This window comes from Sorex araneus, chromosome 2 (assembly GCF_027595985.1).
Source record: "Sorex araneus isolate mSorAra2 chromosome 2, mSorAra2.pri, whole genome shotgun sequence".
NCBI lineage: Eukaryota > Metazoa > Chordata > Mammalia > Eulipotyphla > Soricidae > Sorex > Sorex araneus.
Window position 1 is genome coordinate 280190245 of NC_073303.1, and position 27843 is coordinate 280218087.

The 27843-nt window shown below is 48.9% G+C and overlaps 1 protein-coding gene across 2 annotated transcripts in view; it reads right to left on the reverse strand.

Annotated features, from left to right (window-relative positions):
* The window catches only part of EPHB1 (EPH receptor B1), a 390176-nt gene that overhangs the window by 251100 nt on the left and 111233 nt on the right, over positions 1–27843 (reverse strand). Inside the window, exon 3 of one of the 2 annotated variants that reach the window (XM_055127966.1) lies at positions 15149–15830. The exons of the other annotated variant lie outside the window; for it this stretch is intronic. Coding sequence (XP_054983941.1) covers positions 15149–15830 — 682 coding nt within the window. The remainder of the gene's footprint in view (positions 1–15148; positions 15831–27843) is intronic. 2 annotated transcript variants of the gene reach the window in all.

Consider the following 27843-nt stretch of genomic DNA (forward strand, 5'->3'; position numbering starts at 1 on the left):
GAAAACATACTCTACCAGTGTGATGTCATGGAAAAGGCTAAACTGTGGAAAAGATAGTGGCTTCAAGGAATGGGTTGGGATGAACAGAGAGAGCCAAGTAGTATTTTAGAGCAGTGAGAGTCCTTGCTGTAGTCTTTACAACGATAGACACTGTCGCTATGCAGTTATCCAAACCCACAGAGCAAACAGCACCAAAAGTAGCAAAGGCCAAGGCTAACAGAAGCCAAGAACTCTGGATGAAAGACCATGTGCCCATATTGCAACGTACATTCTATTCTGATGAGGTGATTCAGGCACAGGCTCTCTGTACCTTCCTTTCAATTTTGCTATGAACCTAAGACTTCTCTAATAAAGCAAGTCCTTAATTTAAAATTTTTAAAAAGAAATTATATTTCATCAAAATTAGAAGCATTTGCTCTAAAAAAAAGGGGGGGGGGAATTATTAAGAGAAGAGACTGACAGGCTACAGACGGGAAGAAAATATTTGCAAATCACACATTCAACAAAAAAGACTTGTATCCAAGATATAGAAAAGAAATTTCAAAATTCAACGGGAAGAAAATGGTTCAATTAAAATGTGGACCAACATCTTGACTAGACACTTCACCAAAGAGAGAAACAGATGGCAAATAAGCACATAAAAGATACTGAGTATCATTATTCATTAAAGAAATGGAAATAAAACCTCTATGATATACCTGGGCATACCAATTAGGATGGGGAGAATTAAAGCGTTGACCATACCAAGGGCTGCCGCAGAGACAGAGCAGGCACTGGTGTAACAGACATCTGAACATCAACCAGCAGAGAAGCAAACAGTGTCTGTGGGACCCTGCAATTTTTCTAGGCCCTAGCCTTCGGGAAGCAAAGACAAATTTCTCCACAACAACCTGTACATGACCACTTACAACAACTCCATTTAGTTGGCCCATCATCAGAAAGATCCAAATATTCTTAGACATGTGGCTAGATAAACAAAACTGTGGTACATCCAGATAATAGAGTCTGAAGTATGAAGAGTTAAAAGGACAGACACAAACAACTTACTGAATCTTACTGAAATTATGTCGAGTGAGAGAAGCTGAGTCGGAGAGGCTGATGTCCTCTATCACCATTTAAAGACAGTGCAAAGAGGACGGAGAACAGAGCCATTGGTTACCAGGGCCAGGGGAGGGAAGAGGAGCAGAGGACAATTAGGAAGCATAAGGCACATCATCTGTGTCCTGTTGTTTATGGGGGTGAACACGAATCCACACATGTGTTAAAATCCATAAAACTGTCAGCCAACAGAAAACATGTGCCTGTATAATAATTCCAAAATTTAAAAAGAAGGGGTTCAGGGGCTGGAGTGATAGCGCAGTAGGTAAGGCGTTTGCCTTGCACATGGCCGACCCAGGTTCGATTCCCAGCATCCCATTTGGTTCCCTGAGCACCGCCAGGAGTAATTCCTGAGTGCAGAGCCAGGAGTAACCCCTGTGCATCGCCAGGTGTGACCCAAAACAAACAAACAAAAAAAAACAAAAAGAAGGGGTTCAGGGAGGTAACTCAAGAAACCCAGCACATGATGGCATGTGTGAGGCTCTGAGTTTGATCCCAACACTGGGTGTTCCTCCTGCACACTCCTACCCCCCCCCACCACACACACAGAGCACTGCCTGCGGGAACCCTGGTAATCTCCCAAACACTAGCACCCAATGGGAGTGGACCCAGTACCTTCAGCACCATTGGGCGTCACCTCTATGAGAAGATGGAGGGGCCACCGAGATAGCACGGTGGGTAGGGCTCTCGCCTTTCACTCTGCCAACCTGGGTTTGACTCCCAGCGCCGCATTTGATCCCTCGAGTCCTGCCAGGAGTGATCCCTGAGCAGAGAGATAGAAGTGAGCCCGGAGCACCACTGGACATGCCCTCAAAAGATAACAGAAAGGTGGAGAAAAATGAAAGCAGCATTTAAATGTGTGATGACAAAGTGACACACTTAGGACCAGGTGGGGCAGTCTGCAATCTGAGCGGAACCCACCCATGACCAGCTCCTGCTCCTGCTCCTGCAGGCTTCTCTGGCTTTGGGCCCCGGGGTCACTTCTGGTCTTCAGAGGACCAGCACCCAATTCAGTCGGGAATCATCCTCCAGCGCGATGATGCTTGCTGAGCTCCACAGAGCAGGCAGATCGCAGCCTTCGTGGCAGGCCTGAGCCCAGGCTGCTCCAGTCAGCCGCCCATCAACACGGAGCCTCCTGCTGCCAGTCCTCCACGCCCAGTGCCTTCCCGGCCCTCTCGCAGTGCTGCCATCCGGGACATGGCTGGAGGTGTGCAGCCTCACGCCTTCACGTTCTAGCAGCCCAGCGCCGTTTCCCAGCATCCCTCTGGGTGCCGGAGAGGGCCTAGTAAGGACAGACCCCCAGGAAGCTTGCCTTGCGAGGAGACACCCACATCCCAGAATGGCAACTTTCACGTGAGATTGCCCAGGGCTCATTCTCTCTCCGCTAGTGTAGACGCCACCCGTCACAGAAGAGAATCACCGAGGAGAAGCCATCGCCCAGGCCCCACTGCCGTCCCCTTCCTCCTCCCTGACCTGTTGGCACCGTGTCTGCCAGGCCTGTTGCTCTTAGCCGACACTCACCAGAAGTCAGGACATTGCTCGTTCTGTTCAAGTGCCACCGGGCACTGAAGCCTGACATTTTTCTTCTCAGCCTGTCAGTTCAGGCCTGGGGGAGGCGTCCTGACTGCCATCCCACACAAGGCTCTCCAGTTCCCTCCTCCTGGGAGCCCCAGGCCTGCGGGGTGACGGAAGCATAGGGATTTCCACTCTGAGTCTGGCAGAACTGCCAGGGGAGGCTCCTCTATCCTGGCGACTGAAGGGCCTGGAACCTTCTGTGAGTGGGTTTGAAGAGCTGAGGGTGACAGCAGATTCTGTTCGGACACAGGCTACATGTCGGCGGGACACAGCATCCCCTTTTGTCCTGAAAGCCGGACAGCCAGCACTTCAGGCCCCGGAGTTGGGTTTGCTCCTGGGAAGCCGCAGGGGGCAGGGAGCCACAGCCCACCAGGGCCCAAGACAAGAACAGAGCAGGGAGAGGGGACATAACGTCTCCAGTTATCAGGGGATATTTCCCAAGCGGGGCTGTCTGATGACCTGGAGTGGGAGGGGATGATGCAGTGAGGGCACCCCCTTGGTCAGCTCCCCTGGGAAGCGAAGGCGGTGAGTGGTCCCCCACCTCCATGGTGAAAGGATACACTTAAATATCTCCAAAAAGGAGCCCCTTGTTTGCTGGGCTATTGAGAGCGCGAAAGATAAAGGGAGCCCGGGTAGGTGGACGGGCGTGAGAGTTTACAAGCTGCCTGTCATTTCTTGTTTCCTCCGCTTGGAGGTTAAGACAAAGCCCCTCTTGGCCATTCGGAAGAAGCAGCTCCATGGGGTGTTTTGTCCAAATATCCCACCCGAGCCCTCTAGGCCTCGCCTTGTCTGTCTCTGCCTGTCCCTGAAAGCAGGGAGCTGGCCTCTCTACTGTCCCTCTTCCAAGCTCACTCCCATTCTCCGGCTCTAATTAGCGACGGCGTTTTTATTTCTGTATGCACAAGCAAAGACTGCGAGGAGGAGCGCCTGAAAGGCAGCTCACAGAGGTCTGTGAAAGGGAGAGCAGATGGCTTTGCCGTCGCCCCTCTGTGGACCTGGTCCCGTGTTGGCAAACAGCACACAATGTCTGTCTCCAGAGGCCTTTGTGGCTCGGGAGGAAGGGCAGGCACACAGCTCCGGGCAGAATAGGAGCCTGCGAGGCTCAGACTCGGGGGCTGGACCCGGACCGTCAGACTGGTGGGGAGCCAGGGACAGCTCCCTTTGCCTCCGCTCTAGGAGGAAGCAGTGGGTACACGGCTGTCCAGTGGCCTCATGGACTAGTTCTCTCCACTCTCTCTGGTAGCAAGAAAATCCATCGCTCCCAAGACCGGAACTGTGGAAAGCTCCAGAAGGAAGAGCTGCCGGCTGTGGCCCCCTTCCTTTATATTTAGACACAATAGTTAGGCAAGGAGGGGCATGAACACTGCTTGAAAAGGAGTGTGAAGACTCCTCTTAGTCCCCCAGAGTCTAAACACTTCCCCAAGTAAGGGAGTTTTAGGTCTAGGAAATTCTAAAGTAGGCGGGCAGGGATGGTGAACCTCAACAGGGAGGGGGTTGGGTACTTCAGATTCAGCAACGAACCGTTTTGACGAGGAGTTCTTAACTAGTAGCTGGAAAGATTTAACATATGTCAGGGGATAGAAAGAAAGAAAGCTTTAAAGAACTCTCATAAGCCAAGAATAATCAGGAATGGGCCGGAAGAAGCTCAAGGAAGCAGAATGTACTCTAGAAAACTAAGAAATTGAGCCTGGAGAAACCAGGTACTCTACAAAGATATACACTGGGAAACACCTATTGTTCTTTTTAATGAATCATCTTATCATCAATGCGAATAATTATATAGTCACAATTCTGTTGATAAAAATTACTGTTGTAATATTTGTGATCGGTTGCCACGATAAACCCTGATTCCCTGTGATCTTGCTGTCTGAAATAATGCATTTTTGTTGCATTTCCACCGAAATAGTTTTTTAGAGGGGAAACTAAACACATGAATGGAAATAAGCCACCCATTCATTAAAATTCTACCAACAAATTGTGTTTCTCTTTTCCCAAAACAAGTCCAGAGAGAAGACAGACAAGAGAGTAGGATAAATGGAGAGAAAGAAAACAAAACAGAGACTCTTTGGGCAAAGAAGCAAAGAGGGAGAAGACACACAGAGCTAGTGAGAAAAGAAGCACCCGGCCACCGCTCCCCTCCCCCCCTCGGCACCCCACAGGCAGGCCCCCACCAGATCCAGAAACCAAACAGGAGCCTGAGAGCGTCTAATTTCCAGAACAAGCAAAATTTTGCCAAGTTCATGATTTGGCAGAGTTCTTGCATATCCCATACAATTTCAATGAGAAGCTCTATCCATCTTGTGCAAAGAGCAGATTGTCATTTTCCTCTTGAAATACACACGTTGCACTGACCTTATGTCCTCTGTCAAACCGAGATTTTATCACCAACTTTTAGTGAAAGCGTTTTACGAAACAGGCTTGCAGACAGTTCTGCTGATTTTGATCTGTGTGTGTGTGTGTGTGTGTGTGTGTGTGTGTGTGTGTGTGTGTGTGTGTGAGTCTATTGGACAACAGACACAGAGAGCCTCTGCCATCACGGGTTGTTTCCTCCATCTGGTCCTGCCATCCTTCGTCACCTCGAAAAGTGCCAGCCTCATCAGCGGACTCTCTTGGTTCCGGTCTGCTTTTGTCCCAGCAGCTCAGCACCACTAGACTATTTCCTGAAGCAAAGCCCTTCTCCCTCCGAGCCCACATCCTGCTTCCACATTTTCATTTTTTAATCTATTTTGTTTTGTTCCCTTTAATAACCGGCACAGAGCAGCCCCTGTGGGTGTAAGAGAGCCTCAGGCACAGCCCCGGCTCTGAGGCTGCAGCACGGGCATGAGAGCGGCTGGGCATGGCCGGGCCTGTCTGGGTCACCCCTTCAATTCATTCCCCCCTGACCTAGGCCACACAGGAATCTCCTGGTCCATCCTGGGCCTCTGGGAAGTCACCTCCAGCTTCGATGGCTTCTTTAGGTACCACAGTGAAGCCTCTATCTCAGCCCTCTGAGGCCCGAGTGTCCAGTGCCCATCACCAACCATGCTGGCTTCTGAACCAGTCCCAACTTCTCTAACTGGGGTGAGAGTGGGATGGTGGGGGTCCCTTGAGCCTCACAGTGCTATATGTTCCTGAGAGAGCTCCTGGCTTCTTGATGCCTCTGCACCTTCAATTGAAATGAAGATTCAGAGGCTGGAGCGATAGCACAGTGTGTAGGGCGTTTGCCTTGCACTCGGCCAACCTGGGTTCAATTCCCAGCATCCCATATGCCCCCCCCCCCACGTCAAGTAACGCTAGGAGTTATTCCTGAGTGCAGAGCCAGGAGTAACCCCTGAGCATCATCAGGTGTGACCCAAAAAGCAAAAAAAAAAAAAAAAAAGAAGATTCTCATAGGTACTGCAGATCTAAGAGAGCGCCGGAAAACATCCTTGGCCAAGCATGTGGTACACAGCAAGCGCTGCCTAAATAAATGACAGCAAGTTCAGCAGGAAGCCGAAGGCCGTGGCTGTATCCCCACACGGTCCCCTTCCCCGAGGCCTGACGCAGCAGTGTAGGGCTGCTTGGAAGAGGCGAGCGAGGCCCTTGGCTGGCGGAGCAGGCCGGCGGGGCCCAGTCAGCAATTCTGCACACCCATCCGTCATCTGCATATTATCTTTATTGCTTTTTGCCAGACCCACATGCCAGGTTTTTAATTTATATTTTAATTTATTAGTTTTCTTTAAAGTTGACTCACTTTTTAATCTGAATATATTTACTTTGTCAAAAATAGGAAGGAAAGGGAAGGGAGGGGAGGGGAAGAAGGGCAGAAGCATGGCTCAGGAGAGGGAGACTCAGGGAAAGGCCTGAGGTGGAGCAGGGAGAAGATGAAAAGATGGAAAGAGAAGAGGATGAAGCATCTGCTCTGGGCCCACCAGGAGCCTACGTTTCCTTCCTCCAAGCTGTGGCCTGGGCCAGACTGGTCCAGGCCTGGGGAGGGTGGGTGGGTGCAGAAAAAATGAAGACACGGCTGCAGAGCTAAGGGCTGGTGACTGAGGAGTGAGGGGACTGAGGGGTCCCCAAGGAGTGTCTCCAGGGGAGGTCCTGGGCCCCCAGTTAAAGCAGGGAGGTGCAGTGGAGGAACTGGACTGCATGAGAGCTGAGAGATGGGTGGCCCAGTTCAGCACTGTGGGAACCCCAGAGCAGAGCCCAGAACCGGAGAAGGATGAGGAAAGGGGGGGCTTTCCTGAGAGTGGACCAGCAGCAGGACAGGACCAGCAGTGCCTGCTCCTGCCCGGGGTCATCTGTGGAGGTCCACAGCCATAGTCTGGGAGAGCCAGAGGTTCCCCAGGTGTCCTGACACTTGGAGGTGGGCCAAGAAGCCAGACAGGGTGGGCTGCAGGGAGGGAGGGAGCAGATACCATGTTGTGAAGGGGAGAACGTGTCATGAGAATTCAAAACTCTACAAGGTCCCTCCTCAAGGCACGGATAAGCACCCGATTCACCAGAGCAGTGGTGGAAGTGGGTCTGGTCCCCAAGCAGGTCATCCCGAGGACCCCGCCATGTTCAACACCCTTCCTAGCTAGACAAAAGCAACTGCAAGCACAAGGGGGTGTGAATCCTCACCTATCTGAACTGCAAAGATAAAAAGATGGAGAGTTTGGGGCTGAAGTGATAGCACAGCGGGTAGGGCATTTGCTTTGCACACAGCCGACCTGAGTTCGATTCCCAGCATCCCATGGGGTCCCCTGAGCACCGCCAGGGTAATTCCTGAGTGCAGAGTCAGGAGTAGCCCCTGTGCATTGCCGGGTGTGACCTAAAAAGCTAAAAAAAAAATGGAGAGTTTGTTCTCTTGGCAAAGATATGGAGATTCTCAGACACTGTTTGGTAGGAACAACAACAACAAAAATATGGTAGCAAAGGCTTCTTTGGGAGGTCTATTGGAGAAATCTATCAACATTAAAAATTTATATACTCTGATTCAGCAATTTTACTTCTAAGAGTTTGCTGCTTTCTTAGCTTTTAGAAAAATGCTTGGCACATATAATGTCCCCAATAAATATTCATTGAATAAATTAATTAATGGTTCATCTCACAGACATAGTCACATATAGGTACAAAGATAAATGCGCAAGGATATTTGTTGAAACTATTTTGATAAATAACTACATACAGGAAGGAATCTAAATGTGTATAAATGAAGGACCAATTAAATAACGGTATACCACCCATGAACTTCTACACAAATCACAATTCCTGAAGGAACAGGGCAGATTTCCATGGAAGACCGAAACTCCTGTTTGGTTTCACTGTGAAGAGGGCAGATGGGGGTGAGGGTCTGGGGACTCACTGGGGCGAGCTGCCCCTCTGCTAGTGGGCCTGGGGGTGCAAAGGCAGGGCTGTCTATTAGGTGTCAAAAACTGGAACTGAAGGGAGGAGCCTGTTTTGTAATTACGACCTGCTCCAGACATTTCAAACATAGGAACCAGACAGGTAAGTTGGGTCAGGGAGATTTTTCTCACCAGAGGTCCGCTGGCACAGGCAACTTGAGCCATAAAAACCTGCTTTGCTTGAACTTTGGGCACCAACTGCCCCGGAGTCTGACAGCCCATGCTTGGGGTCTGAAGGCAGGCTGGAGACCCTGTCCGCAGGCAAAGATGGTGTGGGCAGCTCTGCTGGACTCTCCTGGGCCATAGTGCTCTCAGCTTGCTGGGAGGGGGCCCTGTGCCTGGGGGTTCTCCGGGGCATAGAGTCATCACCTGGGGTCCCCATATTCCAATACCACCGGTTCTTTTGAACTGCTGTGAATGCAGAAGTACTGGGAGGCCAACCTGCCCGCGAGAAGTATGGAGGAGCCGGCATGGGGAGGCTTGGAATAAGTCCCCGGAGCACAGGGACCCTCAGTCCACCTGAGTCCCAGAATGGGCTCACCCTGAGGAATGAGCTGGAGGGCCAGAGCGGCCTGTGAAGAATGAGCAGAGTAGCGCCCCCTGCCGCCAACACTGTGCTTAGACCCAGAAGCCAGAGGGCAGTGTCCTGGTCAGCGCTCCCTAACCTGAAACCCCTTGGCAGGGGGGCCTCGGCCTGTCCAGTCCGGAGTTTCTGTCCTGTGACCCCAGGAGCCTTCCTGCAGCCCCTCTACAGTGCCTCCCTCCCCTTAGATACCCTTCCGGGCCTGCTGTGGACAAGGTGGCCTCCTCCAGGGCCCCCAGGCCTTGCATATACATATATACACACACCACATATACATACACCACATACACACATCACTCCCGCACATGCAGAACATACACATATATACCACACAGTCTCATACATGCATATGTACACTGTACACATGAACCATGTAGCGATGCTAGACATACACACATCACATACTCAGCACATATGCACACACAGGTGATGTTCAGCACACCCACAGCTGCACAGGCATCAAGAGGGGGGAGGGAGGCAAAAGGCAGGGTGCCCATTTTGTGGGGCCATTCCTAGGGCCCAGAGCAGCCCCAGACACACTCCTCTGGCCTAAACGCATCTCCCAGGATTTGCCCGACTGGGGGGCCATGCCTGGGCAGGTCAGACTCCACACACTTTCCTTAGCTTTAGACGGCAAACTCAGCCTCCGAGCTGGATGTTCGTCTAGACACGTGCACAGCAGGGGACTGTCCCCGACCAGAGAGAGATGGGACGGAAGCCCGAGTGGCTGTGTGGGGGCACAGCCAGTCTCAGCGAGGACTCAGCGAGGGTGTTCCTCCAGGCTCCCCTATGCACCTAGCCCAGCCTCTGAAGGCCTGGACCTCAGCCTTCCCGAGAGCAACCCACCCGCAGGACTGGGCACCCTCGGAGCGACTCAGCATGTGGCACTCTGGAGAGATGGTGCTGGCCGCTGAGTGCTTACAGAGAGCCCATGCAGAACCCAGGCTGCACAGGGAGGGAGGGAACAGGGCTCCCGGGAGCACCCGACCCCAAGGGAAACAGACAAAAACACAAAGAAAGCGTTCCTGGAGAAGGGGCGTGCGGCTGCCTGCTGAGCTTGTGTGGGTGGTCACTCACAAGGCCCAGCGCCGAGGCCCAACCCTGCCCCAGGCCCTCAACATCTCCAGCGTGGTGCAGGAACTGGGTGAGGGCTCGTCGGCCTGGGAGGAATTGGGGTGCATCAGCTCCTGTCTTCCCAAGGCTCTAGGAGAGATGTCTTGGGCGACCCTCCTGTCTGCCTACCGCCACACCTCTGCTGCCACCGGGCCCAGGTCCTGGTGTTGTGCCCAGATGCAGCCAAAGGGGTATCCCACCAGCTCCGCTTGCTGTTGCCACACCCCATTACATCCTGCCAGCTACCCCAGAGAGCACGGGGCAGGGCCGCCATGAGGAGCAGAGGAGGCCCGGGAGGTTTCTAAATGAGGCGGCCTGTTGGGAAATCCTATTACGGCCCCAAGCGACAGGGCTGCAGTGTTAATGATCTTGGCCTTCTCAGACCCCGAGCAAAGCTGGTGTCCCTAGGGACTTGCAAAGAGGCTGTCTGGGCTGCCACCAGTCAGCAGCCAATGAGTCAGAGGGTAGGAAGGACTCCTGGGTGTCTCTGACATGGCTACAAGCTTGGTGGCCACACACAGACACACGTAGACACACAGAGAGACACACACAAATACAGACACACACAGACACAGACACAAATAGGCTAACACATAGACAAACATACAGACATGCACACACATACACAGACATACACACAGACACATACAGAGACACACACACATTCACACACATAAACACACACTCATACGTACACATAGAGCCTCTGGCCCCGGTATGAGGACGAGGAGGCTGGGGCAGCTCTGAGCTGGGACGGAGCAGCAGTCCTCAGGGAGAGGGAAGCAGCACCCAGAAATTTCCTTATCCAAGAAGAGCTCAATTAGACACATTTTTCTCCACCTTCCAGTCCTGCAGATTTTTCGTTTCCACTCCCTTAGGCTTATAAATTGGCTCGTCTCAGCTACTCAAGTTGACAAAGGCACCGAAACTGTTGAAAGGTTCAAAGTGTCCCTTGGGTCTCCAGACATGAAGAAACGTACATGGAGGTAGAAATTTACCCAGGAAAAATATCTGCGTGGAGGGAAGGGGCAATAAGAGAGGGACCCCTGGGAGGCAGCAGGGAAGGGGCTGACCTGAGGCCGGGCAGGGGGCAGAGGGCTGGCCAGGCGGTACCCAGGGGCCTTCTGGCCCTAAACCACAGTATCACCCACCATGCTAGGATCAAGGAAGCGACAGAACGAGTAGATGGAGGCCAGAAACACCCTGTGCTCCTGGAGCTACGAAGCTCAGCCTGTGACTGAATGGAAGCACCTGGGAAAGCCATGAGGACCCCCAGAGACCCCAGACCTGGGATACAGACCCAGCTCCAGGATAGAGACCCCACCCCCAGACACAGACCCCAGCTCCAAGACAAAGACCCTAATCCCAGGACAGGGATCCGGCCCCAGAACAGAGACCCAGCCCCAAAATAGAGTCCCCAGTCCCAGGACAGGGACCGAGCACCAGGACAGAAACCCCAGCCGCAAAGAGAGACCCCAGCCCCAGGACAGGAACCCAGCCCAGGGACAGACCCAGCTCCAGGTTAGAGACTCCACCCCCAGGACAAAGACCTAGCCCTAAGACAAAGACTCCAGTCCCAGGACAGAGATCCAGCCCCAGAACAGAGACCCCAGCCCTGAAAGAGAAACCCCAGTTCCAGAACAGGGACCCAGCCCCGTCCCTCCATCTGTACCCCTGTGAGTAGCAATACCACCAACAAAGGCTGGATCTCAGGCCCAGGGACACGCCCTCAGGGTCAGCCTGGAGACCTGCAGGGCAGGATCAAAAGGCAGTGGGCAGTTTGGGTGGCACCATCCTTTCCCAAGTCCTGACTGTGGCCAAAGAAACAGGTTCCTGAGGTGGGTCCTTCTAGAAGCTCCAAAGGATTGAGCCCAGGAGGTAAAGCCAGACCCTCAGGGAGCAGACAGGGTGCTCCAGCCAGAGTGCAGCTGCCAGAGGTGGAACCAACATCCGGGGTTCTCCTTGGGCACCCACATGGATACTCTCACCCTCAAAATCTAACAGTCAAGTGGCCTGCCATTGTCAGGGTGTCCCTCGTGCCTGCCAGCAGCTGTCCAAGCCCCCCTGCCCGCAGTCCCACGTGAGCCTCTGCCATAGTTTAGGCTCCACAGCACTGGAGATCTTGTCAAACACCAAATCCTGGCCAGACCAGCCCATGGACGGTTGACACTGAAAACTGACTTAATTCCCCAGCAGGGCAAGGAAGGAGTAGAGGGTGGGTCACGACCAAGGCCAGGGAAGTAGCTCAGGAGCAGAGCATGTGTGAGGCCCTGGGTTTATTCCCCGGCACTGTAAATCATCACGATAATGCCAAGTCACTCTGTCCTGAGTCCACTGGGCCCTGATACTGGGGCACATGAGGCCTTGTCCTCGTCATGAACTATTCCATGGAAACGGATGCTTACAGGCTGTGAGAGCAGAAAGGGTCGGACTTAGAGCCTGAGTCACTCAGTGTCCACCCTGAGCTACTGATTTTTCGGGGCTCCCCCTGCACCCCTCCACACCACAGGAAGCATGTGGAGCCAGGACTGCCCTGCTGCCTCAAGACTTCCAGAACTTTCTGCACAGCGGAGACACTGGCCTGACTGTGATGTGACAGTGCATGACACAGCAAAGCCAGAGTCAGGACAACCAGGTGCCTCCCTTTGGGAAATCTTGTCCCACCAGAAAACGGTAAGAGGAGTTTCTTCCCTGCACCCTGGAAGGGCAGAAACGGGAAAACCAGCCTTAGCTCTGCAGGAAAGATCATGTATCCTGGGACCCGGAGAGAGAACAGCCATTAGGGCACATGCCAGGCCCTGCCCGGGTCCAATCTCAGCACTCTGCCACCTCAAGCATTGCTGGGTGGAACCTTAGAGACCCCTAAGCATTACTGGGGGGCTCGGTGCTCCCCAGCACTGAGGGTCCCCTGAAGCATTGCATCCTTGATCCCTGGAGCCAAGCATTAAACTGCTGACTCTGCTGGCCAAGGATCACTGGGAGTGGCCCGTGGTCTCCTGAGAAATCCCCCTAAAAAGATAAGTCTCCAGCAGCTGATGCTGTGTGAGTCTCTGGCCTCATCCTCAGGCTGTGTGGGGAGGGAGCCGCTGCCTGCCTCTCCTCCGCATCCTCTCACCCGCACTGCGCTCCGGCCTCAGGGGACCTGCTGAACAAGCCTTCTTGCTCCACTTCATAAACTAGAACGAGTACCCCCCAACACTGTCCCCACAAGGGGCTCAGGGTCCCCTTCAAGGAAACTCTCTCCCTGCCCCAAACCTTTCGCTGCGCAGGCTCTACTGCTGTCTGAGCCTGGAGGCTGAGCTGAGGGACCCTCACCCCCAAGGCCTGCATCGTAGGAGGCCGCCCCAACCTGCCACCTCCCCTCGCAGAGTTTGCGACTGACACTGGGCTGGTTGTGCCTGGGCATCCCGATCCCACCGTCTTCCCACAAGTCTGCAACAACCAATGGGTGAGAGCGAGTCAGGTTCAAGGTGGCTGATGGTTGAGAATGGCCCCTTGATGTCGGGGATGGGGGGGGGGAGTTGTGGGGGGCCAGGACTGGGCAGGGGGAAGGGGAAGAAGCACTTGACTTTCCACATGTGTCCCCACTCCCCCTCCCTGGACATCACAGCAGGTGAGCGGCAAGCCTCACGGACAGCAAAGCTCCCCAAAAGAGAAAAGTTCCAATTAGCCCCGCAGAAATGAAAGTCTGTTCCCAGAGTCCCAATTAAATCAGAACCAATCAATGCTCAGTCTGGTTCCTGCCGTTCTGCTCAGCAAATAATGAGAAAGATGAGCTGGCCCCAGACAGCAAGTACGGCGGCCACTCTTTGAAGCCCGGAGAAATGGCCTGCCTGCGTGGTCACTAGTGTGCCTGGCAGTGGCAGCACCTGTGCCTTTAAGAACCCAGCTTGTTGCCCGGGTTCCCACTCAGAGCTGACTTGCGCCAAAGTGGGCGCCTCCAGCCCCACCCTCAACCAGCTGGACAAAGAGGAGCGCTGTGGGATCAGGCCGGGCTGGTTTTAAATCCGTCTGCCTTGATTCATCACTAGATCTGGCACTCTCGCCCTTCTGTTTCCACACCATCCATCACCGGCACCATAACCAAGAAATCCAATAAAGGCACAAAGGCACAGCTCTCTGCTCTCAGCAGGCCTCAGAAAGGCTGTGTGAGGGCCCCAGCCCAAGCAATTAGCTGAGTGCAAAGGATCGCAGAGCTCATGGCATTAGCAATCCTGGGCCTGGTGCTGAGCCCGCAGGTGTCTGAGTAGCAGAGTGGGGGAGGGATGACACACAAGGGATGGTTGGTGTTCAGGCCCATCAGGAAGGCCAGTCACGAGAGCAGGAGGTGCGAATACAGCCCCAATCTCCAATCTGGCCCCCCGAGATGGGCGGGAAAGCTGAGTGATGGTCAATGACCATTGCTGTAAGTCCACATGCCAAGCCCTGCTCTGGACAGAATCGGACACATTGAAGGCCCCAGGCAAGTCAGAGTACAGGAAAGAATCCTTCTCCTCACATGCTATACTCAGCTGCTCCGTTTCCATGCCCTGAGCAGGAAATAAGCAGTGTGCCCTCTACACCCTGCCCTGCGTTTCCGAAGAAGACCAAGCCTTGAGTCAGCTCAGCAAATTTACTGCCATGGATTGGCCACGTGCTTTCCAGAAGGGACAAGGGTCAACAGGAACACACAGCACCCTGATATCCCAAACTGCAAACTTGGCATTATTCTGCCTCATTCGGATGCAACGATAATGCAAAATATGCCACAATCCCACCCTCACTCCAAGAGCTTCATCTCCTTCCAGGCCACACCAGAATGAGTGTGGCACTGAGAGTTTGGCACTGCGCCGCTGAAGGAAGACAGCCAAGTCAGAGGACTTTGAGTTAATGAGCTACATGAGTCTAGTACCAAGTTGAGTGCTGTGGGAGCTGGACCGAAATGAACTAAAATATTTCCTAAATTCAGTCACTTCTCAGTTACCCTTGAGAGAATTTTCCATGACAACCCAAAATTTCCCATGCCTCAGGATGTGAAACTGGACACAGGATGCAAAGGGTAGGGATGTGTGTTTGCATGCATGCGTGTGTGTCAGGAGGAGGGGAGGCATGACTGGGTGGGTAGGTATATCAGAGAGAGAGAAAGAAGGTCTGTGTCTGTCCCCAAAATGCAGATGACAAGGTTTATTAAAATTATTATATACCATTTGGAATTCTGGGACCCTCCCCATATCTTTCTTTCACCAAGAATTTAAACATTGTGGCAGGAGAGAGTAGGAAGATCATCAGACCTAGCCCTGGGATAGAGGTTCCCCAGGACTTTCTAATAAGTCATGTGCTCTTCTGTTCCTGAGATGCTCCTATAGGATTAATAGCTGCAGGTGGAAAAACCTTGAAATTTCATTTATGCCCCACTGGGCAGGAAACAGAGGCCTCAAGAAAACATGGGACTTACCCTTGCAGGCCACGCTGTTCTCTGGCTCATAGCCAGGTTTGCAGGTGCAACGTCCGATGGGGACCATCCACTCCCCATCCCCGTTGCAGTATAGTTTGATGGGCACATCCACTTCCTCTGCATTGGGGATGCACGTGCCCCCAGCAATGACTAGAGATGTGCTCTCTGATCCTGTCATGGTCTCTGGGAATATAGCAAAATTCTGAACAATGCTGGGACACTTTTTGAAGAAGACACGGACAGAGAGGAGAGACATACAGGCTCCATAATCCTGGAAAGCGAGATAAAAACCATTCCGAGTGAGGGGCCCAAAGCTCCTGACTTCTGTATTGACCTTCATCAATCTTCCCCCAAAGTCCACCTGGGAGAAGCTCTCATCTGCAGCAATGGTGTCCACTTTGAGGTAGGGAGCCTCAGACCAGAAGGCTGACTTCTTAGTGGCAATGACTGAGTCCGTCTCGTAGTAGTACAAGTTGAAGGTCTCCTTGCAGGAGCCTGGGACGTTGGGGAGGCTACTGCAGTCTCTCACAGTGAAGCGCATCTCTGTGTAGATGCGGTGGGCCCCTCGCCGGTTGATGAAGGTGGTGAGCAGCCAGTTGTTCTGGTTGGGCTCAAAGACATTGCACACCTGGTAGGTGCGGATGGTGTTCAGGTTCTCATCGTAGCCGCTGACTTCTTCCCACTGTACCGAGCAGGCCACGTAGACATACATGCAAAAACACAAAACAGAGAGTGAGTAGACAGAGAGGCAGAGTGGTACAGAATCCTGGCTCTTGGGAGCACTGCAGGGGGCCTTAAGGGCTCACTAATCCAGCGGCTAGACTTGAGAAATGAGCTTATCCGCCAATGTAGCCTTTATTTTTTTCCCCCATATAAATTATTTATTTTATTGAATCACCATGTGGAAAGTTACAAAGTTCTCAGGCTTATGTCTCAGTTATACAATGCTCAAAAACCCGTCCCTTCACCAGTGCCCATATTCCACCACCAAAAACCCCAGTATACCTCCCACCCCCAACCCCCTTCCCCCAAATGCGTAACTGATAAATTTCACTTCATTTTCTCTTTACTTTGATTCAATGTAGGCTTTAAAGAGCTTTTATGAGTAGACTACAGAATATGTCTCTGCTGCCCATTTCAAAATATAACAAACTGGGGCATGAGAGAGTACAGTAGGTAAGGCATTTCCCTTGCATGTGGTTGACCCTGGTTCAAATCTCTGGCATCACATAAGATTTCCTGAGTTCCACCAAGGATCACTCCTGAGCACAGAGCCAAAAATAGTCCCTGAGCATGACCAGGTATGGACCAAGCCCTCACTGAATGTGAATATGAGAAATAATGTACTTAAAAATAATAACAGATCTGGAAAAACAGTAGAAAGTGTAGGGCACTTGTCTTGCACATAGTCACCTGACCTGGATTTGATTCCCAGAACCACACATGGTCCCCTTATTTCTGCCAGGAGTGATCCCTGAGCACAGATCCATAAGTCCCGAGCACTTCTAGGTGTGCTGCCTGCCCTCCTTACACAAAATGAGCCTTCGTTATAGAAAGCATTCTTTCTTCTAATTCATTCCACATTTCTCAAACAGGAATAAAGGTTTATTACCTCCAACAGCCTACAACAACAAGAACTTTATTTTAAGTGCCACTGTCTCTATTTTCAAGGGGTATATATGACAAGCCCCACCCCTAAAGTCCTCATTTTGGAACCAAACTTCTTGATTGTGGTGAAATGCTTTTTTACTTCTGAATAGCATAGAAATAAAATGCTTTGGGGCCAGAAAGATAGTTATGGATAGCTATTGGCATATTGAGTGCATGTTTTATATGCAAGCACTTAAGTGCATGTTCCATATGCAAGAGTACCAGATTCCATCTCCAGAACCAAATATGGCTCCCCAAGCACCACCAAGAGTGACCCCTGAGTACAGATTCAGAAGAGTCCCCTAAGCATCACCAGGTATGGCCCCAAAATAAAAATATAAAACTTTTCAGAATCACTCAACAAATTAAGACTTCCACAGAGAGTGGGATACTTTCAAACAAAAGTTTGTTTGGTACAAAACTTTTTCAAACAAAAAAAAGTTTGTCTCTTTGTTTGTCTCTTTCAAAGAGGTTCACAAAATAGATGACACTACCCCTGGAGACCATTCAGCAGATATGTTGGGAGTGTGGGGGTAGAGTTTCAAGTGCAATGAGGATGGGAGGGGGGATTTTTTTATGGGAAAGTTTATTGCAAGATTTAGATGAGCAAAAAAGTACAACAGTACTTCAGTGAAAATGAGTTACATCAAGTCAGACTGCCTCTGGAAAGTTTCCAAAGCTGAAGTTTTTTTGTTTTGCTTTGTTTTGTTGTTTTATTTTAATTAATTAATTTTTAAATGTTTTTATTAATGAATCACCGTGAGGTACAGTTACAAACTGATGAGCTTTCATGTTTGCATTTAAGTCATATAGTGATCGTTTACCCATCCCTCCACCAGTGCCCATTCTCCTCCATCAATGTTACCAGTATCCCTCCCACCACCCCACCCCATCCCCCACCACCCCACCCTGCCTCTGTAGCAGGGCATTCCCTTTCATTCTCTCTCCTTCTGGGTGTTGTAGTTTGCAATAGAGGTATTGAGTGGCCTTCATGTTCCGTCTATAGTCTACTTTCGACATGCATCTTTCAACCTGAATGGGTCCTCCCAACATCCTCTACTTGGTGGTTCCTTCTCTAAAGTTTTAAAGGTAAAGCCAAGACAGAGAAAGACATGAAATTCCAACACTCAGAGGAATATATTTAGAATCCATATTTAAATCTCTTACCAATAACAAAGATGGAAATGAAAATACTTACAGTGCCTACATGTGATATATACATATATATTTTTTTAAATCTTTAAATATTGGTTTATTCTAACTTGTATTTTTGGCACCATGATTTATGGTATTGATAATGGCAAGGGGTTCATATAAAAGCATTCCAACACCACACCCTCACCACGTCCCAATGTTCCTTTACCCCTTACTAATCCCCTCATCTTCCCTACAGTGATGTTTCCTATTAAGGACCACTTCTCAGTTTTCTGTTACCTTTGCATATTTTTTATCTTTTTACTATGTTACTTTATACACCACATATGAGAGAGATCATTCTGTTTATTGACTAAAGTTACTGTGATTTACAGTACCGTGAGTGATGGTTTCACGTGTACATAATTGCAGTACCACACCCATCACTTTAAAAAGTGATGTTCCCAGGGAGGTGCTGAGTGACAATTTTTTTTTCCTGAAAAGGGGGTAGTAGATGCTAGATAGTCAAGTGGCAAGAATAGATTGCAAACAAAGATGTGATAAAAGACAAAGTTGGAGGATATTACTTAGGTAGTGAGGAAAGCTTCCTAATCCTAGAGAGACAGTGCCAGTAGCAAACCCTGAGCACAGCTGGGTGGAGCCCAACCAGCCCCCTACTGTACTACCAAAATAAATTAGGGAGAATCAATCATGAACCAAGTGGGATGTGAGAGCTCTCACTTTGAGCAGCCCTACTTACTGGGAAAAGAGGGGAACAATGCATTTATTAAGTGAATGCTATCTTCCCAACAACATTCAGAGCAAGGTATTATTATCCCCAAACTACTGATGAAACGGCAGCAAGTCATTCAACCAAAAACCACACTTTTGAACAGAAGGAGAAGAAATAGAAAGGAATGCTTTTGATGGACAAAGAAATTTGCTAAGTAACTTATCTCAGTAACAGGCAAGAAATTGGAGAATGGGGAAGAAATCATGTAGTCATGACCTCCTGAACAAACAGCACTGACTAGGGGCCAAAGGCAAATAGCTGTGCGTTCTGGACCCACCGGGGTGCTCTCAATTAGCAAACGGTCTCCCTCATGGGGTGCTCTTGAGTCCCTCATCTCAAGACTTGGGACTTTCCTTCAGGTGTGCTCGCAAATGTAGAAATTTAGCATCTCCAGTGAAAAGAGAAATGGACTAAGACCCTTGATTTTAGCTGTCTTGATAAAAGTATTCTGATAGTACCTATAATCGTGCTCATTACTGTTTATTATTCCAGAAGTCTCCATAGCAGAAGCATAAAGTGAGTCCTGTGCGCAGGAACCATGCGACACTGCTTCTGACCCAGAATTGGGCTCCCAGAAGGGAGGGACAAGCCAGTCTCTCAAACGTGTGCTACCATGGCATTGATAAAAGTCAAAAACATTGCATGCTATCCCGAACACCAGGGTCCACAGTGACCTCCTGGCCACTACTGCTGCTCAGGTCCCCATCACTGAGGCATCTGCACTGAGGGTCCCATGCTCCCCTCTCCGCCAGCCCCTCACAGCACATGCAGGGGTCAGTTCCCTCGCCGGCTCTTCCCACCATTCTCACCCACGCAGTCACACTGCTTCTTTGCTTAATTTCTTATTGATTCTCCTGATGTTGAGAACCACTTCTTATTCCTTCTTAAAGGTTGCGTTATGTTCTATTTAAATGTGCTTGCAAGTGATGTTCTGCTTGCCTGGTTTCTTGGAACCAGAAAGCAAATATATTAGGGAGAAGTCGCTGATGGTTGTTTTAGTTCCGATTTTCAGACCTCGATCCCTTTCTGTGGCTGTTTTAAAATAGCATTTTCCCAGCTGACCCTGTGTGACTTTTGAGGGAGGCATAAGCTTCTTCGGTTGTTCTGCAATTATTTTAACACAGCAGGTCTCAAAATCCTTTTCATCAGCTGGACTGTCTGAGGTCTCGGCACAAACGTGGGGTTCCTTTGGCAATGCACAGGTGAAACCTGGGGTCCCATCACGGGCGGGAGTTCCAGCTAGAGTCCTTGAACCCACCCTTGATTAATGCAGCTTCTCTCTGTTGGGGGCAGGACCGAATGCTCCCCATTTAGGGTTCACCTTAGCACTGTTACCAACTATAGAGAACCAGTCTATTCTTTAAATAGGATGAGGATTCTCTCCTCTTGTGGAGCTGGGATATTGAGAACATTTATCTTAGAAAATGACACTGATTGGTATTATAAAACCCAACAGAGGTAATTGTCTCCAACATTAACCTCTCTGGGCCTCAGTTTTCTCATCTGTAAAATGAGGAATCATACTGGGTGACCTCGAGTCATAAAATTCTGCCAATCTAATTGATTCCCTGACAGCTCCTAAGGGAACGATCAAAGCAAATTAGGGGGAATACAGCTGTATATTCAAAGTGAAAGAGTAGAGAGAAGCAGAAAGAAAAGGAAATCGCTCCCTGTTGTTTGGGGAAAGGCCATCATGGAGTTTCACATTCATTTCTTTCCCTCTTTCATTCTTCTCCTGCCAGCAGGCGCCAAGGGGTAGGGAAAGCAAGCCTTCAGAATGGGCTAGAGGTATAAATGCTTTCCGAGCAAGTGGCAATTAGACTGAGGGGCCTAGAGAAATAGAAGATTTTGCTAAATCAAGATGAGGGTGCAATGGCATTCCCAGCAGGGAGGGACAAACACTGTTATTTGTTTCTGATATGAGGAATCAGTCTCATTATTTTATATGTATACCTCGCTCATTCATCAGGGGAAAAAATATTTACCCAATGCCAACTTTATGCCAGGCATCCCATTAGCCACTGGGGATACAGCAATATGAAGCTTATAATCTAGTGAGAGAAACAGAAATTAGACAAATGGTTATTAAAATAACTAAATAATTACAATTGTGGTAACTGCTGAGGAAGAAAATTACAGGGCGCCAAACGAGGGGGGTGTACCTGATATAGAGGCATGTCAGGGAAGACCCAGGGAGGGGACAGATGGATAGAAGTTACCCAGAAGAAGTGTGAGTCTGAGGGAGTCATAGAGGAGCTGAAAAAGGGTAGAACTTCTAGGCCAAGGGGCTGCAGGTGCAAAGGCCCTGTGGGGAGGAAGGGAAATTGAGGGATGAAGCCTGGGAGACAGGAATCTTAAAGAACCAGGAGGCAAGGATAAGATTGAGGGCATACTAGTCTCAATCAAGAAATCTGAACTTTACCCAAAGGGCTGCTATGGATGAGCTGTTGGGAGAAAAACACAGAGCTGGTTTAGGAGAGATGTCTCTGATGGGCCAGGCAGCAGGTATACACGGTTGTGGTCTGTGATGCTGGAGTGTCCAGACAAGAGACCAAAGCGATGTGTTGGACCAAAGCGATGGAAGCCAGAAAGATGCTTGCAGGTAGAACCTCTAGGTTCTTTCTGAGCCAAGTTCTGGTAGACATAGTTTGACTTGAGCCAAGGGTTAAACACTCCTTGGCATCAGCTGCCCAGACCAAAAGGTGAACCACCCTGTGTTCAAGGAACAGTTTCTGGGATCCTCACAAAGGGTGAATCACACCAGGCTTGGACCATTATCCCAGAGATGGCCAATTTCCTCTGAGAAAATTTCCCCGGGGCCTATGCCAACCCAAGGCAGCTACACACCCTCATTGCCAGCCCAACACAAAGTGGTCAAGTTCCAGCTTCTCAGGCCCCACTTCCGGGTATTTGTCACATTACCTCCTGCATGCCTTTCTGTAATTATCTCCTCCCATTAAAGTAACAACAGAACACCATGATTTGCTTATCAGATTGGCGAATTATGAGAAAGATAAAATACTGTGTCCTGCTAAGAAGCTGGAGAACAGAACTCTGTCCAAGTCTGTTGCTGGTCAGGGTAACTGAAGAGGGTGTTAAAAGTCATATCAGGGTCAGGAAGAGAGTGGGTGCAATAGTCCGAGTCTCATCCCCATAACCCCCATGCCTCAGTGTATGGTCCTGTTGGGCCCCAAGCATCATACCATCGGGATGAAGATTACCAGCAGTAAAGCCCCCAGTACCGCTTGATGTGGGCCCCTGTTTTTACAAAAAAATCAGATAAATGTTGCTTATTTTTAACATTTAAAATGTTGGCTAAAAGTTAAATCAGCAGGAAAAGGTGAATTAATTTTTTTAAATTGCTGTGATAATTGGGTAGCCACCTGGAAACAAATAAAATGCTGCCTCTCATACTTTATAGCAGGATAAATTTTCCTCCAATCAAAGACTTAAAGTCAGAAATGGAAAATACAAAAGAAACCATAGGGACAATTTGCATATACTAATCGTGACATGAAACGCAAACCGATGAATGAACAGATTGATAAGTTCACCTCTAAACATTTTTTGTTTGGTTCTGTTTTCTTTCTATTGGCATGCCAGAAATATCTATGTGTAAACATTTTTTTAAAAGATGAAAATTAAAACTGCAACTTGCCACACATAAAGTGTTAGTTTTCCTAATACATAAAGAAAATCTACACACTGGTAATAAAAAAAGGAAAATAGTCAAGGAATATCAACAAATTATTCACTATGAAAAAAAAATTAACAGACCAGGGAGATATCTAAGAAGGCTAGAGGGCATGCAAGCTCTGGGTTGGATCGCAAGTATTTCCAAGCACCAGAACCACCAGGAACAACCCCTGAGCAAAAAGCTGGGAACAGTTCCCCAAGCCCTGCCTGGTGTATTCCCTCCCCCTACACACACACACACACACACACACACACACACACACACACGTAAAATAGAGACCCCAGGAGCACATGTCTTTTTTTTTTTTTTAAGTAAACAGATTTTATTTAGAGGTTTTTAGGGAAGGGGGAAGGGATAAGTGGGAAAGATAATAGTAGGAGTAACGCGCTCAAGAGAGAACACGGGCTCCTCCAAGGATGGAGAGAGCCCCTACACATATCCTAGCACTAGACACAAAAGTACGAAAGCATGAAAGTACACATCTCAAGAGGGGAGATGCGGGCGACACATGTGCTTGGGCGACACATGTGCTCGGCCATGTGGGTACAAGCAGCACATGGGCTCAAGCAGCATATGCTCCGAGCACATGTCTTTTGAGGGTCCATCTCTGGCATGGCATCCCCCATCCCCAGCTCCACCCCACCCCTGCACTAGGTTCTACCTAGAAACTCAGAGAAAATAAACAGGCTCTTAAACATACAGGAAGATATCGAACCTCCTTCATTATAACCCAAATGTCAATCAGCCATATTGTGATTTGGTGGATTTGGTGTGATTTGGTGATTTGGGAGGTGACATTCAGGACAAAAATCTGATAACACACTTGTCTTTTTGTGTTGGAAACAGTGACAGAACATTGGTGTGACAAAAAAAAAAAAAAGCTCTGATTGGTGCTTTCAATATCAAAATCACATTTGCCGCCCCCGCCCCAGCTCAGCAATGCCACTTCCAGAATCAAGTCTCAGGTGTGCTTTTATTTCTGGAATTGCATATTACCATTATTACCAGCTGAGGCCAGCACCAATGAGCACTTCATGCATGCCCAGGCACCTGGGCATGGATGAAGCTTCCACAGATCACGGGACAATGAGGAGGACGCCTCTGTGCTGTGCTGAGTGGGACCGCTGGGTAGTTGGCACCACCAGGGTGAAAAGAGTCATTAATTGAGATTGGGATCAAACAGTGGGGCCTCGGAGTCCAAAATAAACTAATTAAAAGAAAATGAGGTCCAAGAATTTCCTGTAAGCACTTACTTGTGGGGTAAGGCTCCAAGGTACAATAGGCAAGCCTGTAGTTATTTCCCTCTTGAAGTTTTCTGACTGTTCTCTAGTACGGGCCCTAAGCCCCTTGCAAAATAGCCCTTGGGCTAGTGAACACAGAAACCAAGATGGCATGTCTCCTAGTGAAAATTCTTTGGAAATAAAAAGCAATGTCATGGTGGAACATGAAACAGCACAGATGAAGCTCTAAAACCTCATGCTTTTTATAATTCCATAAGCATGAGATGTTCAGCGAATCCATAGAGAGAAAAATATTTTTCTAGAGCATAGAAAAACATCGAAGTGACCGACTGCAAAAAAAAGCATGATGAGTCTTTCTGGGGAGTAATGGAAATGGGATGATGGCATGAATACCCAGGCATGCATAATATTAACATTCCATGGTATATTTAAACAAATTTCATGATGCATAGGTAATATCTCATATAACTTTTTTCATAAAAATTTTTAAATAGAAAAACTTTCTATTAAAATATCTTTATTATCTGATTCAGTCTGTGCCTCAACATGCCATCCATGCTCAGTTTGGTGTCTTTTACCCAGCACTGGTTCGTGCTTCTGCTTGTTCCATTCCCTGAGTCAAAAATGTCCTTCTGGTCTCTTTATCTAATGTCCCAAGGGACCAGTGTCTGCTCAGTCTGTTGGTTTGTAGATGAACAAGTGATGGTTAAATTGTGGCTTCCTGAGAGGGGTGAGATGGCCAAGGAAGTGTGGCTACAATGATGCCGACAATCAGTTCTGGAAGGGGGTGGGAGTGAAAAGACAGAATAAGAGACTTGGATCTAGGACCTCATTCTAAATGCTCTTGATTGAGGATTCCTCCATGGCTTGGAAGCCGGCCTCACATGCTGGGGGGAAAGGCAGCTGAGATAGAGAAGAGACCACCAAGTAAAGGATGTTTGGAGGGCTCACTCGGGATGGGAGATGTGTGCTGAAAGTAAACTATAGACCAAATATAATGGCCATTTAATACATTTATTGCAAACCATAACACTCAAAAGGAGAGAGAGAGTAAAAGGGAATGTACCTGCCACTGAGGTGGGGGGGCAGGGATGAGATAGGGCTGGCGGGAGGGATACTGGGAACACTGGTGGTGGAGAATGGGCACTGGTGGAGGGATGGGTACTCAATCATTGTATGACTGAAATGTAATCACAAAAGCTTGTAAGTCTGTAATTGTATCTCATAGTGACTCATTAAAATTTTTTTAAAAATACTCTTGACTTTCTAGCCTTGAGTCAGGAAGGTACAAACCCACCTGGTGCCCACATACCACATTGTTATCAGAATGTACCATTTATTCTAGATCAGAGTTCTTCCCTTCTGCTCTTCCTCTTCTATTCCCATGGCCACATGCCAAGGCTGTCATGGCCTCATGCCTGGATTAGCACTCTGGTGGCTTCCAAAATAGAAATCAGTGACAACAGATCAGGCAGGAGAGAGCAAGGGCCAAGTCAGGACCAAGCCTCCGGCACCTGGACTGAGTCAGTGCCCACTTCTGCCTCTTGGTATTGTCGCTGATATTCCAATCATCCCCGAAATCTCTCATCCAATTGCAATTCCTCTAAGACACACATGCAGAATGGCTTCTGGCTGAAAGCCACTAGGATTGTGTTGTCCAAGAGCTTCTGTTGACAAAGGAGCACACTGAGACATTCAATAGTTGCAGCTGGGGTGGCCCAGCAGAGTTCTCTTCGAGGCGCCATCCTTTGTTAGGGCTCAATCTAAGTTCCTCCAAGATGCCTTTCCATCCTATACTCAGCTCATACTTTTCTAAAAGCTTAAAAGCATGATTGAGCTTATTCCACACAATTTGACATTTGATAAGCCACTGTTAAGAATTCTTCATTCATTGCATCGTGTGTGTGACTTTGGTTTTCCCTACCGGGCTGTGAGCTCCTTGAGGACAGGGAATTATGTTTTGACTAATTTACTGGTTCATTTCAACATATGCAGTAATTCCATGCATTTAGCCTTGCAAATTATGCAACTGCATTTTCACTCAGTAATGTCTGTGATCAGTGAAATCCACAGGCTTCTCGGCTCTGCCCTCACATCCTTCTCTCATTTTCTTTTCATTTATCCTGGGTGATCTCAGCCACACACGTGGGGTTACATTACTGTCCTTCCCCAACTCCCCCAGGCGTGTTCATCTAGCTACTAAGAGGACACCTCCTGATACGAACCCATCACTCACCACCTTAATTTCTTTCATTCTTTCTCTCTCTTCCTTTCTCTCTTTCTCTCTTTCTTTCTCTCTCTTTCTTTCTTTCTTTCTTTCTTTCTTTCTTTCTTTCTTTCTTTCTTTCTTTCCTTCTATCTTCCTTTTTCCCTTTCTTTCTTTCTTCCTTCCTTTCTTTCTTTCTTTCTTTCTTTCTTTCTTTCTTTCTTTCTTTCTTTCTTTCTTTCTTTCTTTCTTTCTTTCTTTCTTTCTTTCTTTCGCCACCTTAATTTCTGTGGTCCATCTAAACTCATCCTCTGCACAAATGGCCCCGCACTGGAGCCAGACTTTGAGGAAATACTCTGGACCTTGCTATCTCCATCTCCCTCCCTTCTGCTTCCCATCCTGCACCTCCTAGCCCCAGTCCTCCCCGTTTCCTACTGGCTTCTCACACCCTTCATACCCCTGTCCCTGTAAGTACAAATCCATCTCCTGTGGGTGGATTTGCCCAAGGGCTAAACTGGGTGGGACTTTTCCTTATGCCAGTACCAAGCCTTTCAGGGAACTGAATGCTGGGGTAATGGGTAAGGGCTGTCTTTTCCTTGACTTCTCTGCCTCCCTGAATCCTGATCCTTCTACCTGGGGACTTATTGCGGGTGCCTCAAGTCCCCAGGAGAGGAAGAGACTAAGAAGTCTTGCCCAACCAACAGAATAATTAGCAGCATCCAAAAGGGCATTATTATTGATGCCAAAGGGCCACTTGTCCTTGAGATAAGCATATTAAAGAAAACAATACATCCATTAGAAAGTACTTGTTCAGGCTTTCAGATCATGACTTTAATGTCATGGGACCCCTCTGAGTTCCTCTGAGATCTAGGCTGGTGAGATGCACCTTTGCTGAGAGTCAGCAGAGTGGAGATCTGTAACAGGAGTGGCTGGGAGTGCCAGCTGACCTGTGACTATGTGAATGGACAACCTGTAGTCTGTGTGTGTGTGTGTGTGTGTGTGTGTGTGTGTGTGTGTTTCCCTTCAAAACTGCTTCCATGAACTCCATCCAATGATCTATCCATACTACCAGTAACTAGAGATTCTTATACATTCTTTAATTTCCAAGAGTAGGTTCCAATTTCAGAAACCAGAGAAGAATTTTTTGTTTTGGTTTGGTCTCAGTTTTGCATTTTGGGCCACATCCTCTGGTGCTCAGGGCTGACTCCTGATTCTATGCTCAGTGATCACTTCTGGTGGGTTTGAGGGAACAATTGGGATGCCTGGTATCAAACTTGAGACAGATGCATGCAAGGCAAGCACCCCACCTGCTGTACTACCTCTCTGGCTCTGACAAAGGAATTTAAAAGCCAGTTCCCAGCATGGCGTTCTAGAAAGACTGTGGTGGCTGGTCCATCCTGGACTGCTGCAAGGTCCCTGGATCCTACCCTCATCTCCCCCAGTGCCCAGCGGCCACCACATTGGTGCATCCAAACAGCTGAGATAGGTAAGGCATGTCTCAGACCTTCCTCTGGACACGTTTAGATAAGGACAGAAACCACTGAAATAGGCCTTCTGGTTTCTCTCAGTCTCACAAGATCCCAGCTATTCTGACTTGCTTACACCCTCGCTCACTTAGCTCAGCTTTCTGAAATGAAGAGTGAAGCATCTACTACATACCCAAGCAGTGTTGTCGACAGAGCAGGAAATATGAAACCAAGTCCCTGCCTTGCTGTTGTGGGTTTTATATTCCAATCCAGAGAACCGGAGGCTGGACAAGTAAATAAGGACATCACCAAAATTGGATATTGATAGATTCTGGCAGGAGTGACAGCGGGCAGCGGGATTGTCAGAGAAGGTGTCTTTTTTAAATTCTTTTTTTCACAGACTTACAAACTTCCGTGACTACATTTCAGTCATACAGTGTTCGAGTACTCATACCTCTATGAGTGCCCATTCTCCACCACCAATGTTCCCAGTGTCCCTCCTGCCACC